A 14,648-nucleotide genomic window follows, 5' to 3' on the forward strand; every position below is an offset into this window, starting at 1 on the left:
AATTGAATCCTTGGCTTATTTTTAATGATAATATTGACGAATTTATTAACGAATAAGATAATAATTTTAATGATGAAAAATAATACAACACAAACCCTCCTCCTCTTCTCCTTCCTCTTAGAGAATATAATGAACATAAAAACAAAAGGTTGGTAAATCTGTATGCCATGATTTCTTGGCTTCAAATTACTATGTACAAAAATACTTTCTAAAAGGAACTTTGATTTTAGAGAACATTTAACAAAGAAAATCTATTTGAAATAAAAACTAAGTATGGGTTAAAAAAAAATCCTAAACCTATTTTCACAAGGCATGATTTGTAACAAAAAAAGAAGTTAATCCATCTTTGAAGCATTTTTAATTAAATGACATTTTGTATAAACTTTCTCTAAATGTTTTCAACCTATTTTTTAATGAAGATACATTATCATAAAAATAATTATAGTCTATGGATTGTAACCTATTAACAAAATAAATCATATAAGAAGTACTTAAGTACTTAATATGCCTACACAGGTTTTTAAGTACTAAAATAGACAAGACTTAAGATAAATAAAATTACTGCTAATAACCTGAACACTTATCAAATCTTTCAGCGATAAAAAATAGTCATTAAAATTCAATTTATGACTTGTGTTTAATTAATATCTTTTAAATAATTTTTAATTCTGTAACATACAGTAAAATAGAATACCTTATTTTAGTATGGTACATACTAAAACAGTAACACACTAAATGAATGGCAATACTAAATCCAAAAAAAAAATTTAACTAGGCAGTTATAAGATTTGTAGGAAAATATAACAATAAATCTTTCCTAAACATTTTGCCGATAAGAACCAAATTATAATAAACGTAAAATACTACATAAACTTCTATACCTTCTTTTCATACCCTTGTTTCTATACCCTTTTCTTCAGAATTGAAAAAAATTTATTAAAAAGAAATTGTTAAAATTATTTTTTAAAAACTCCAAAATAATACAAACTCAAAATGATAAAATCAAATTTAAAATGTTTAAAACCCAAAGAATTTGTTCTAAGTGCCAGCTTTTTGAAGTAAGCACCAAATTAAAATCAAATACAAATGACTTACTAACTCTTAATTTGGTGCAGATTTTAAAATGTCAAAATTTAAAGAATTGAGAAAGTATTATTTTTTAACTAGAAATAAAATTTTTATGAATTTCAGTTCATTTCTTTTTTTACAAATTTACTTTACATTAACTAATTCTACTTACAATTAAAATTTATATAATTCTATAAAAACACTGCTGTTTCAATGAAGTATTAAGTCAAAAAACCTACAACTTATTAAAAATAAGAAAAATAATACAGTGAAATAATGTAAAGAGACTGTTCATTAGTGTGAATTAAGATTCTCACTTCAATATTTATTACATTTTTATTCTAATTATTTTTCTTGAATTTTCAAGTGAAAATAGTTTGAACAGAATAATATCAGGCTATATATAGTTATGCTGTAAATCCACTTCTAAGCAATATTAATGACAATAAACTGAAAAATATTTTCAAACCACACATATTTATAGTAAGATTTCTTTTCTTTATATTCCACTTACATTATCTATAAATAAATACTAACTAAAGCCCAACACAGAAACTTGTTGTTCTACAAAATAAAATAAAATAAAAAAAATCATCTAAGTCAGTATAACTGGTTAATAGAAAATCCTGAATAAAAAAAAAAAATCTATAGGTAAATTTAAGAACCTTTCCTTTTTACTCATGTTAAAAAATTAATGTTATCTGGTTGAGCAATGGTTGAGAAACTGATATTGTTGAGGAATTTTTCCCGTTCTTTCATGACAAAATTCTATTTATTCTTTCAGCTGATGTCATATATTTATATGAGGGTAAATCAAATACAAACGGGATTTTTGTTCCTGAGCATCAACAAGGGGAACAACTGAGAAGCAAGGACTGAGCCCATGCTTCTAGTGTGCTTGGGTGGGGTCATTAGGAATGAGGAGAGCCGGCCATTCCACACTCTCAACCAATTCAATTCATCAGTAACGCTCACGATGTCGGAGCAACAGGTGCCCCCTCCACTGCGCAACGCATAATAATAAAATTTCTTGCTCATGAAGGAGTTCAAGCGATGGAAATTTTCTGGTGATTGACTCACAGTTTGCGGACCAAACATTGTCAAGGACTTGTGTGTTTGCCGAGAACAAGTGGAAAATCAGGAACACGATCGCCGAACCAGCATTACAGACGAAAACATTCACATGGTTCAAGACATTCTTGAAGACGATCAACAAGTGAGAATATTTGAAATTGCAGATCAGGTCGGAATAAGTTGTGGGAGCTGTCAAGCGATCATCACAAACAACCTACAGTTCTGTAAAGTGTGTACCAGATGGGTCCCTTGCCTTTTGACCGCAGATCAGAAGCTGAGACATTTGGAGATCTGTCAGAGGCTTACAACAAGGTTTGTGAAAGAAGGTGATGCATTTTTGAGTCGGATCATCAGCTGTGACGAAACATGGGTCCACCACTACACTCCTCAGTTGAAACAAGCCAATATGGTGTGGCGGAGGAAAGGGGAGGCAGCTCCAGTGAAAGTCAAGACTTAGCTGTCAGCTGGCAAGGTTCTTTCAACTGTTTTTTTTTGACCGGCGAGGCATTTTGCTCATTGATTTTTTGCACGAGTGATGCACTCAATGCTGCTTACCACTGCAAGCTGTTGAATGATGCGAGGGCTGCATATCACTGTAAAATACAAGACCAACCAATTAGAAAGGCCATCCTCCTCCACGACAACACCAGGTCTCATACTGCAGCTCCAACAATCTCAAAACTAGAAGAAATGCACTAGAGTCAACTTGATTATTCTCCCTACAGTCCCTGCAATTTTCATTTGTTTGGGCCGCTTAAAGAAACTCTAGGAGGGCAAAGATTTGAAGAAGACAAGGGCGTGGAGGGATTCGTACGCAATTGGCTCCTGATGCAACCAGGTTCATTCTAAGATGCTGCAATAAAAACCCTTCCTTCTCGCTGGGAAAAATGTATTTTTAAAGCAGGAAACTGGGTAGGAAAATAAATTATATTTGCCTTTTATTTTTTAATAAATAAATTTAAAAAAATAATAAAATCCCATTTATATTTGATTTACACTCGAACATGTATATACATATATCATATATACATTTTTATATACATATATCAACATATTTTAGTGAAGATTATCTGTAATATAGGCAGTTTATTTGAAGTTAAATATTTTCCAAATTATTTCATTCAATTACTTTTCTTTTACAATCAGCACCTAAGGATTGCACGTGCATAGTCCTACTTCTTTTCCAAACTTTTTGTTTTTTCCTTAACTTTTCTCTCCTTTCTTCAGCCCAACCAATGTGTTTCCTTTTGTTTTTCTAGGCATTTAGATTCATCCATTAGTTTTCTGAACAACTGTCTGTCAAAAATTATTTCTTTGAAAATATTTCATAATTTTAGATCTTTCCAATTTCTTTGAACCAGTTATTTTGGTTTTCCTTTTTTTAAAAAGAGTTAAATATTTGTTTTTTTTATTCCAAACTAGAATGGAAAACTTGTTTCCATTCTATACAAGTGACTGTAAAATTTGAAACTTTTATTCTAATATTATGGTCTATTTTGTTTAATTTTGGTATTTTTCTCCTGTTTTTCTTAATTTATAATTAGTATCTTTTGAGTTTTGGGCTGTGGATTTTTCTAAAATCCTTTTTCCAACTCCATTTTTTTATAATGAATTTCCACCAAGAAAAATGTGCTACATCAATATCAATATAGTAAGTTATTTCTTGGGGTAGATTGGTTTGTACATACTGGAAATTTCTTACATAGTAATTGAATTGAAGTTCTTTTATTAAATGCATCCTCTACAGTTATATAATGACTGTGTATATCTTTTTATGTCAAGGACATATAAAGCTATGTGCTGCCAGATAAAGATATATGGCTGATCAGAACCAGTCAACAGCACAACAGTTAGGGGATGGTAATAATTTCTTTACATAAAAATTTAGTTTCTCATTTTATTGGATGAGTTCATTAAACTAACGAATTGCCCTTAGCAAATCCACATTTACAGCAATTAGTTGTTTATCGTTTCTCAATGCTGAGATCTAGGTCTCAGATGGGTTAAAAACTTAGTACATCATACATTCTTAATGCAAAAGCTCACCTTCTCTACACTCAACATGGAATTCAAACTTCCAGTAATGAATGGAGTGTATAACAAGTAGATATTTAACCTGAGATATTCAATTCTGTATTTCTTTGATTTATAAGGATTATTCTTATATGCTTGAAAGACCTCAAAAACCATTTTATAATACATCGTACAATACCTATATCCCATATTTTATTTAATTCAACAAACATTTTTAAGTCAATTAATATAAAAAATGATCTTTGGCACATATTTGATACTGATTTCAGTTAATCTCTTGATCAATCCTGAATGATAGCTGTAAATCATCTAACAGCATCAAATGAGGCTGTTTTTTTTACAGTTATGCTACAAACTCCAGAGTAAGAAACATTAAATAAATAAAAAAATAAAATTTATTTCCTTATTTATAAATTACAATAGAGTAATATAAGATGCACAAATATATTTATCTATATATATACACATTATGTGTTGTACATTCCAGTACTGGGTTTTGGTAGTTTAAATTTTATTTATTATTATTGTATATATATATATATATATATATATATATATATATATATTAGGCATAAGTGTGTTACCACACTTATGCCTAACTTAATATCTGCAGACAGCAATGGTAACAGCTCAGATGTCAGCAAGAGTACAGTACACATACATGCTTGCACAAGCATCACTCCTACTATGCAAATGAACATGCAGTTCTCCCGCCATAGCAGTGCTGTGACCCCACCACTCTCAGGCTCCAATAAAAGAGCATGCACAAGAGTGAATTTTTAATTCATTGTCGATCACCACCTGGAGAAGACTAAGAAGAAGAAGATGGAAGAAAACAGAAGTTTCATGGCCACTTCAATGTGGGACCTCCAGGCAAAGGCCAACATCTCCCCACCAGAGCAGCAGGCCTGGCCTACCAAGGGAGCCACTGGACTTGTACGCTACCTTCCCACTCCAGCTTGCCGGGCTTAAATCCCCCTGGCCGGCGGACTCAGCAGCAGAAGCCGGCCCAGCGTGGGATGACTCGGGGAGAACTGCCTTGGCTGTGCTGACGAAAGACAACCGACGCCGACCTGATCCTGCGGGGCTCTGGAGGCCACCATTACCATTCTGTAGTGGGAACCCAACTGTCGCTGAGGGGAAGCCTGGTTTGATTTCAATCGACGAGCTGCAACTCCCCAACTATAGCCAAGTCGACTTTGTCAGAGACCAGCGTCCAGATCCAACAACTCTTCTGAGAGCTAACACAAAAAGCAGCCCTTTTCAGGGCTATCACATGGTTAGAAATTACAACAAGCTGTCGAAGTCAATCAACGAAAACAACCGCCGTTCTCAGGACTACCACAAGGTTATAAAGTGCCACGTGCCAACGAAGCCATTTGGCGACAATATATAGGAAATTAATACAGCTCCACTATTAGGTATGTAGATGATTTTAATTAAATTTGGAGCATAAATCAATTACTACCAACATTCATGGTAAAGTGCAACACCTAGACTTATAATCTCAAAACTACTGATCAATTGTATACAGAGTAAAAGGAGTAGAGAAGCTGTTATTCTATTTGCATATTATAACAATATTACAACAATTAAAGAATACCATACTTTAACAAATAAAATTGATAAATAAATAAATAATAATAATATGCAAAATAAAAGTGAATCTATCAAAGAGAAATCAAAAATATTTTTAGATACCTTATCTTTATCATCACCGAGGATACAACACAAAGTAAAAGGAAATGTCTTTCATACGGTGTTTTAACTTTAAGTTTTTCTATTTTAATTAACAGTAAATGAGCTGCCTTATCTGCACAAAAAGGACCTGAAACAGACATAAAAGACAGTTAACCCAAATTTTATAAATAATTGAATAACTACAATGTTTAAATAGTTCATTAAGAATTTAAATTATAATAAATATTATATTTTATTATATTACACATAGAATATAATCAACATATAGAATATCAATACATTTAAAATACTTTAATTTTTAAAATTTAAAAACTAATAAAAAATAATTAAAAAAATAAAAAGTAAAAATTTACCCATTGTTGTCAATACTTCTCTGAAGTCTTGAAGAATTTGCAATGGATCAATTTTTGGATCAGGGATTTCACGAATATCTTCTGAAAACTCATCATCATAAATTTCTGATGGATCATAACGATGATCCTCAAGAAACATTTGTGTCTCATTTATATGTTGTTCAAGCTCACAACACAACTCAGTAAGTACAAAGTTATCACACTCTATAAGTACTTCCCGAGGTTTTGAGCAATACCTTAAAAGAGATATTACAGATTAATAAAATTCATTTTTATAAAAAATGTATTATTTAATTAACTGATAATAATTAATATAATTAAACTTATTTATAATAATGTTGGTCATACTACACCCACCTCCACAAAAAACATGGGCAAAAGTAAAAAAAACTTGATCTGACAGTATGTCTTTTAGGTAGATTTCATAAGAAAAGCTACCTGTTGTAATGGGTACCATGATCTATCTGACTTCCAGAAAATTTTGACATAACTTTGCATTTCACACCCCCCAGACCCCAAAACTACAGTCAGCTCAAAAGCTTATATATATATATATATTTCACTTTCTTGTGGACACAATAACTGCCATAATTTTGCACCAATCATTTTCAAATTGTTCCCTAAAAATAACTCAACCCAAAATCTCTGTCAAGTCCATCAACAACCAAAATACAACCATAGGGGTGGAAGTGGGGTGGCATTTTCAAAAAAACAAAATATTGCTATAACTTTTTTATTAAGTAAAATATCAAATTCGTTTTAAGTTCCTACTATTCTTTGAATAAGGGCCTAAAACTTATGTAAGTAAAGTTTTTTGATATCACCAACCATTGGCCCAGGGGATGGAAAAATGGGGTTTTGAAGACAAAAAAAGTCATACCTCCCTTAATAGGCACAGTATTGAATCAGTTTAAAGGAATCATTAGTCCTCTAAACATTACCTAAAACTTGTGTCTGAAATTATTTTTGATACGACCAATCCTTACAGCAAGGAATGACAAAAACAGAAAAACCAAAATATCACTATAACTTTCTTATTAAGTAAAATATCGAATTCATTTAAAGTTCTTACTATTATTTTATGGGCCTGTAACTTATCTAAGTAAGTTTTTGATACAACCAAACCATTGGCGCAGGGGGTGGAAAAAATAGAGTTTTGAAGACAAAAAAACAATCATACCTACCTTAATAGGCACTGTATCAAAATGGTTTAAGGTAGTCGTTAGTCCTCTAAACATTACCTAAAACTTTTGTCTGAAACAATTTTTGATATAACCCCTTATTATTTATTTAATTGATATGAACCCTTACATATTGAATAAATTTGAAGTTTTTCTTAACTTTAAGGTGGACATTTTTTTATCCCCTACTCAGCATCAGTGAAATCTACCTCTGCCTTCTGGCATGCCAAAAGGGATTTTTTTTTCTTATGATTACAGTAATGGAAAAATATAATTTTAATGATTAAAAATTAATCAGCTTAAAAAAACAAAAACCCCTGACAAGAATAAATTTTTACAATCAATACATTACTGACTAAGCCATGAAGAAACTAACAAAAACTTAAACAGTAAAACTTCTTCCCTAGTTTCCTAGTGTTATCTTAACCTTCTTGGGACTAGCGTTACGCTTACGCGACTGCAGTAAACTGCACAGACGATGGCCGTGTAAACTCATTCTAGAACTTTATCATTTCAATACTACCATCGTGTTAACATGACTAATATAATTCTTTTACAGACATGTGCTGCACTTTATTGGCTTTAAAATGAACTACTTGCACTATCGATAGGTTGCAGCAAACAGCTGGTACCAGCATTCTAAAACTAGGTTCTGTACAGTAAACATGGCTGATTCATCACATTCATGTCCAGGATCTATTTCTTCTGATTAAAGCTCTCATAACATCCAAAATTATTGAACATATAATGAATTAAACAAATACATATCATAACCAAGTCTCTGAACAAACCGATTATGCTCATTTAAATATACAATGATGAATACCAACCAACGTAGATGAACTGCATATATTTTTGAGTTTGACCATGCTTATGCCAAGAAATAAGAAAAATTTTGTTAAAGAGTACTAATCAACAGACAGGCTATTAAATTTCCCAATATTTTTGGAAGATGATTTCCCAATATTTTTGGAAGATGGCTAGAAACAGGAATATAAATATTCTTAATTTGTCAATAATAAAGATCAACAAAGGCTTCCATCTTTTCAAAATTCAAGAATTATTACGTAAATTGAAAAAAATTTCTCAAATGTGTTTTATCCTTTACAAAATATAATAATTGACAAGTCCTTAGTTTTGTTCGAAGTAAGGCTTAATTTTGTTTATGTTTAAAATAAAAATTGTTTTTTAAAATTTGTTTAGAAAAAACAATAGTTTTACATTTTAAATGAATTAAAATAATAATCATTCCTAGTGACTGTGAAGTGATAAATCATACAAAAAATAACTACATAAAGATGATTAACTTTAATAAAATAACCTAGCCTGAGCATGAACTAGGATTTACAGAATGTTAGTCCCAAAAAGGTTAAATACTAGGAATCTTCTACACCTTCATATACTGTCTTTTATTAAGAAGGTTTTTGGGGATTTCACATTATGTAACACATTTATTTACTGTCATAAAAAAATGGCAGGATAGGAGGATAAACTTGTATTAATTGAAGAAACAAATAAATATGCATACATGGTACATTAATCTTTTGCAGACTGCATGATAATCATAACATAAATTAATTAGAAATTATTACTCTGGCAATTAGATTTCCAATCACTACATAACACAAATTTGAGTCTAATCTTTTTTCTAAAGATTGCAACACAGATTTAGCCAGATTATTAATTATGACTAAGGCAGACCAGTAATAATTTTATTTATTAGACACTGACAGATCTGTTTCGCATTCAGTTTGTATATTTACAAAATTAATATAAAGCGATTGACTATTAGTCACACCTAGCGAGATGGGATAGGATCCCATTGTATTGTGGATAATGATCTAATCCTTATTGGTGCCGATGTTAATAGAAAGTCGCTTCTCTGGCACAGCAGGATCACTGATGATGGCAGTGGCCTAATTGACAGTTTCATCGCGCAGCATAATTTGAGGGCTTTAATGTTGGAGACCAGTTGGCTTATATCGATACGGTTAATGGACGATGGGACTTTTCAGGTACAAATATTGACATGACTATTGGTAAGGACATCCCTGGCAGGGTCCTTGACTGGTCTGTGGTCGACAACTGTTCTAGCGATCATCGGTTGATACTTTTTGAAATAGCACATGAGCTACGCAATGACCATGAGGGACACTTTCCTGTTTACTGAGGGCGCTTCCTGCATAGGAGGGCGGACTGACCGAAATTCTCCTCTTTGTTGGGAGTCCAGCCTTGAGATTTTTTCTTGAGACCTTGACGGCCTGCCATTAGATGTCCTGGCAGAAAATTTCACTTCTGCAGTGGTGGCGGTGGCTGAAGCCGCCATTTCTAGAAGGACTGGCCGGGTATATCTGGTTGGTGGTCTCGAAATCTGACAGCAATGAAGCAGTCTGTGAACCAACTCAGAAGGGCTGCGCAATGAGAGGGTGATCAGTGTGTGGTCCTAACTGCAGATTACCACAGAGCAAGGGTTAGGCATTTTCATAGCATTATGTCCTCCAAGCGTAATTCCTGGCGCTCCTTTGTTCAGGAGCAAGGGAATAAGAGACCCTTGAGGTATTCTGTATAGAGCCCTCAAACATAAGTGCAGGAAAGATGTCCTCTTGTCAGCCTTGTCAACCCATGAGGGTGTGTTGATAAGGACCAAGTCCTTAAAATTTTGCTGAATGAAGGCAGGAAGTTGCGGTTTTTGAGACCAACTTACAATCTTCTGAGATCACTGAGGTGGAAGTGTGCGTCAGGTGTGTAGTATGGCATGGCACAAGGCCCCTGGATATGACTGTATCACAGTGGAGCTGACTTCCACTGTGATACAGTCATATCCAGATGCGGCTTTCACGATGATGCTCCTCAAAAGCCGTTTGGCAGTGAGTAGGCGAGCCCGTGTTTTGATGACAGGCCAACATATAAAGTATGTTCAACTTCAAAAGTACTTCGGGGTGTTTCTTGATGAGAGATTACAATTTAAGAAGCACCTTTTCAATATATCATGGGGAAGTCCTATAGTACTTTCTTTGATATTTGATGTGTGGTTAATCCTGATTGGGGTCTTAATTTCAAGAGTATCCTGTATAAGGGCAGGTGCGAGGCTATTATGCTATATGCGGCGCCTGTTTAGGCGAATAGGCTAAAATTTAAAAGCTATCAGGATATTTTATTGAAGGCTCAATACCTTATATTGTTAACGGTAACAGGTGGTTACAGTACAATTACATGGGAAGCGATCTTGTTGATTGCAGGCATGAAACCAATAAATTTGATTGCATCAAAGAAGCAACAGTGTTATGTTGCAAAAACATCCGGTGGGCTGACTTCAGAGAAAATTTGAGAAATTGAACAACATATTAATTCCTTGTGGCAGGCCAGATGGGATGAGGCAGAAAGTGGATGTTATACACATGATCTCTTCACAAATGTTGTTGGTCTACGGGACACCTCTTGGGTACACCCTGATAAGTAAGTGATACAATTTCCTTCTGACCATGGCGCTTTGCAGGAGAGACTGCAGAAATTTGGCCTAGTAGACACCAGAATGTGTTTGCAATATGGACAACTAGATGATGCTTACCATGTGTTACATCAATGTGCAAAATATGAACTGATGCGTGTAGAGACTATTTGTCGACTTGATATCATTGGGTCCGTGTAAAATCTTCATGCTAATTTGAGGAACCAGGCCGAATGGGTGATTGTGGAAAATTTTATAACTTACCTTGCAAAAGAAAGGATTGCTGAGAGGGTTTAGGTTCTGCTTGGGTTTTCCCGCTTTAAGTTTTGTTGTGTTATATTATTTATGTTTTGCTGTTGATTTTGTTTTATGTTTAGTGTTAGTATTGTTACTGTTATTATATTTTAGTATTCTTTTTACTTCTTGTTTTACGCTTTATATTTTGTTTTATGTGCTGAACTAGCTTTTGCCTCTTTCTGGTAGGTAGTTCAGTTCCTTCATTACTGTGTAGTCCATTCAGTCTTATTTAAGACTTGGCATGATGTGCTTTGATTATGAGTTCATGGTAGATAGTAGTACACCGACAGGAATGTCACTTGTGGCATTTGTATTGGTGGCATCTGGCTGAAGCTAGACTGAAAAATGTCAATGCTGAGGTATTGAAGTGACCTCCGGTAAAGCCCATAAGGGTTAGGTACAGAGGGGGTGGCATGGTGACCGAAACCATCACATGAAGGGTGTCTTCCCCTACAGGGTCAGGATGAGAATAAAAGATTAACTCTGAAATTTGACAGAATTTCAGAAATGGAATAAACAGAAAGTTGACTGCAAGAAGACTGCTCAGGTTGTAGAACTCCAAATAAATAACTAGTATGACTACAACAATTAAGGATGAAGCAAGAATTTAGGTTTTGGAAATGAAATGAAGTTTTAAGTGTATGACAAAATGAAACAAATATAGGAACACAAATGAGGTAATTGGGCAAGTTTCTAGAACTCTGTATAAAAGACTTCAGCAAGGATGACTAAGTTGGTCTGGGCATGTATTGAGGATTGAGAATGTAAGAGTTGACAAAAGAAAGTTATGAAAAACAGGAACAGGGCCATAGAAGAGAGAAGAAATGGATAGAGAAAGTATAAAAATATATAAGAAAAACAATTTAAGAGTTACAGAATGATAAAAGAGGTGGAAGTAAAAGTTTATTTCTGAAGTATCTTCCTAACAGCTAAATAAAAGGAAGTAGAGAACACAGACATCTTGCTTAAACAAGCAATAAGAAATAAATAATTATATGAGATAAACAGGAACATCAGCATTGTAGATAACCTGCGCTCATATTAGCATTCTGTGTAGAATTAACTGTAAGCCAATAACTGAACATAAGTTATAGAATTACCAGCTTACAGAAATAGAAATGTTTGTCAGTAACCTAAAAGGTAGATTGCCACTGCAGGAGACAATTACCATCATTCAGAGACCACCTTTGCAAATTACCATAAAAAATAACCCATATATACAAAAACCTATAAATATTTTAAATTAGTTTAAAATATGTGTAGTATTAATTTGTACTAAATTAGTTTTAAACACATAACATTAAACATAGAGGACAAACACCAATTACGACAATACTATTCAAACTACAATAACCTTAATACAGAAACAATATCACTTGCTGTCTCTGCAGTACAATGTAATACTCCTTCTAAACGTTGTATCTCTGCTTCAAGTCTACCTGGCTCTACACCACCTGGACCAGGCAACAATGGTGATGTAATTCCAACTACTCTCAAATTTGTTGGTGGAGGTGTTTTTAAGCACACCTCCACTACCTGAAAAAATAAAAAATAAAAATTATAATTTAATATCAATAATATAATAAAAGATCTACTTTACTCAAGATGTCTCATAAATTATGAGTTCTAAAAACTATAATTTATGTTACATATATCTATGCTATTATATAAAGAGGAAGAGGGTTTTTTGTTCAGATAAATGAAAAAAGTTACTTGATCTATTGCTACTAAATTTTTACCTATGTTTCTTGGCATAACTGAGAAGGTTTATGGATATATTTCATTTTGAAAAATCTCTAAAATATATACATATATATATATATATAACGTAGTATTGGAGATTTGCCGGTTGAAGCACAACTTTAATCAATTGAATTAATGAATTGTAAACTATGAATGTCTATCACTGTGAGCTGGGTTTAACTGATTGATTTGATTATGAACTTCTAAAAACCAATTTGTAGATTTTTAAAGTTTCAATCTGATTTTCAAGGTTAAAAAATTGATTTTTCAATTTTTTTTAAACCCTGTTACTTTTTTAATTTCTGGGTAACAAATGACGAAATCAACCTGATTTCTGGTGACTGTAATCTTCATGTCAATAAACTAATTTCTAGATTTTTTAAATTCGACCTTGAAAGGGGGTGAAGAAAGGTAAAAAGGTTTTTGAATAGTAATTGTAAATTTTCCCAATCCCAACTATAGTAAACAAGATATTCAGTAGATTTAGGTTTGCAAATACTCTTCAGATAAACATTTAAATCCATTTACGGGTTTTTTGATTCTGATTTTTTTAAGGGGTGCAAAGGTATACACCGCTGAGGATAAACAGCCTCTGTCATCATTATTGTATGTGTGACTGGCTGCACCTGCCTCCAGTTACCTGACTAATAAATATAAAATAAAAAGATTGACTGCTACGTGAAACGCAAGTAACCATGTAGCGCAGGCAAAGATGCGATGGAGAGATAGTATATATATATATATATATATATATATATATTTTTTCTACTAAAATCAATCCTTTCAAGACCCACATCACCTCTGCACTAATAATATAAATTCAAATATATATAATTCAACTTAATCCATTCACGTACAGATATAAGAAATACATAAGCAAGTAACCCAATGCACCCATTAATTAACTTTTTAAATCTGTAACTTGTTATTTTATTATCAAAATAATTGATAAGATACTTAGATCTAAAATTGATTTACCATACAAATATAATATAAAGAATGGGTACAATTTGGTTAACAAATTAAAAAATTTAACAATAAATGAAAATACTAGAATGATAAGTTACAACACAACAAACACGTACCCTAACATGCCTGTATATCATACAATTTGCATAATAAAAATTAAATTAAAAAATAATAATGAGGACCCAAGATTTATTGAAAGCATTCTTATCATTATTAGAAATATATGTCAACAGAATTATTTCAAATTTAATAACATATATTATACACAATAGAATACTTTACCAATGGAGTTTCCATTGTTGGCAATTATGTCCGAAATTTTTTGTAAAAGAATTTGAAAATAAAATAGTTTATGGTATTACTCATACACAAAAAATTCTATTATGGGTTCAATTAACTGATGACATTTTGGTAAACTCTGACCCAGTTATAAATGATGAAGCTCTTATAATATTGAAAAAAACTTAATTCTTATCATGATAATTTAAAATTTACATTTGAAGCAGACAAATGCAGAACAATAAGTTTCTTAGATGTCAATACTGAAATCAATAAAAATAATTAACTTATAACAACAATATATAGAAAACCTGCAGCAAGTAACATAACTGTTAACAGAAGATCAAATCATCCTCGGTCACACAAAATTAATATATTCACAAACGTGTTAAATAGAGTGATACGTTACACACACACGACAACAGGGAAAAATTAGATACGGAAATAAATACTATAAAAAGTATTGTAATAAAAAATGGATATAACACCTAATTCATTGAT

General features: G+C 32.4%; 1 protein-coding gene across 8 annotated transcripts in view; it reads right to left on the reverse strand.

Annotated features, from left to right (window-relative positions):
- Positions 1–14,648, reverse strand: part of Dcr-1 (Endoribonuclease Dcr-1) — a 174,067-nt gene that overhangs the window by 124,091 nt on the left and 35,328 nt on the right. For all 8 annotated transcript variants that reach the window (XR_012757241.1, XR_012757239.1, XR_012757242.1 and 5 more), the window contains exons 6-8: positions 12,511–12,692; positions 6,231–6,466; positions 5,878–6,004 (exon numbers count right to left, since the gene is read on the reverse strand). Coding sequence is in view for 4 of the 8 variants with exons in the window: in XM_075371894.1 (XP_075228009.1) it covers positions 5,878–6,004; positions 6,231–6,466; positions 12,511–12,692 (545 nt within the window). In the remaining 4 variants the exon portion in view is untranslated. The remainder of the gene's footprint in view (positions 1–5,877; positions 6,005–6,230; positions 6,467–12,510; positions 12,693–14,648) is intronic.

Source organism: Lycorma delicatula, chromosome 7 (assembly GCF_047948215.1).
Source record: "Lycorma delicatula isolate Av1 chromosome 7, ASM4794821v1, whole genome shotgun sequence".
In the NCBI taxonomy this organism is placed as follows: Eukaryota; Metazoa; Arthropoda; class Insecta; order Hemiptera; family Fulgoridae; genus Lycorma; species Lycorma delicatula.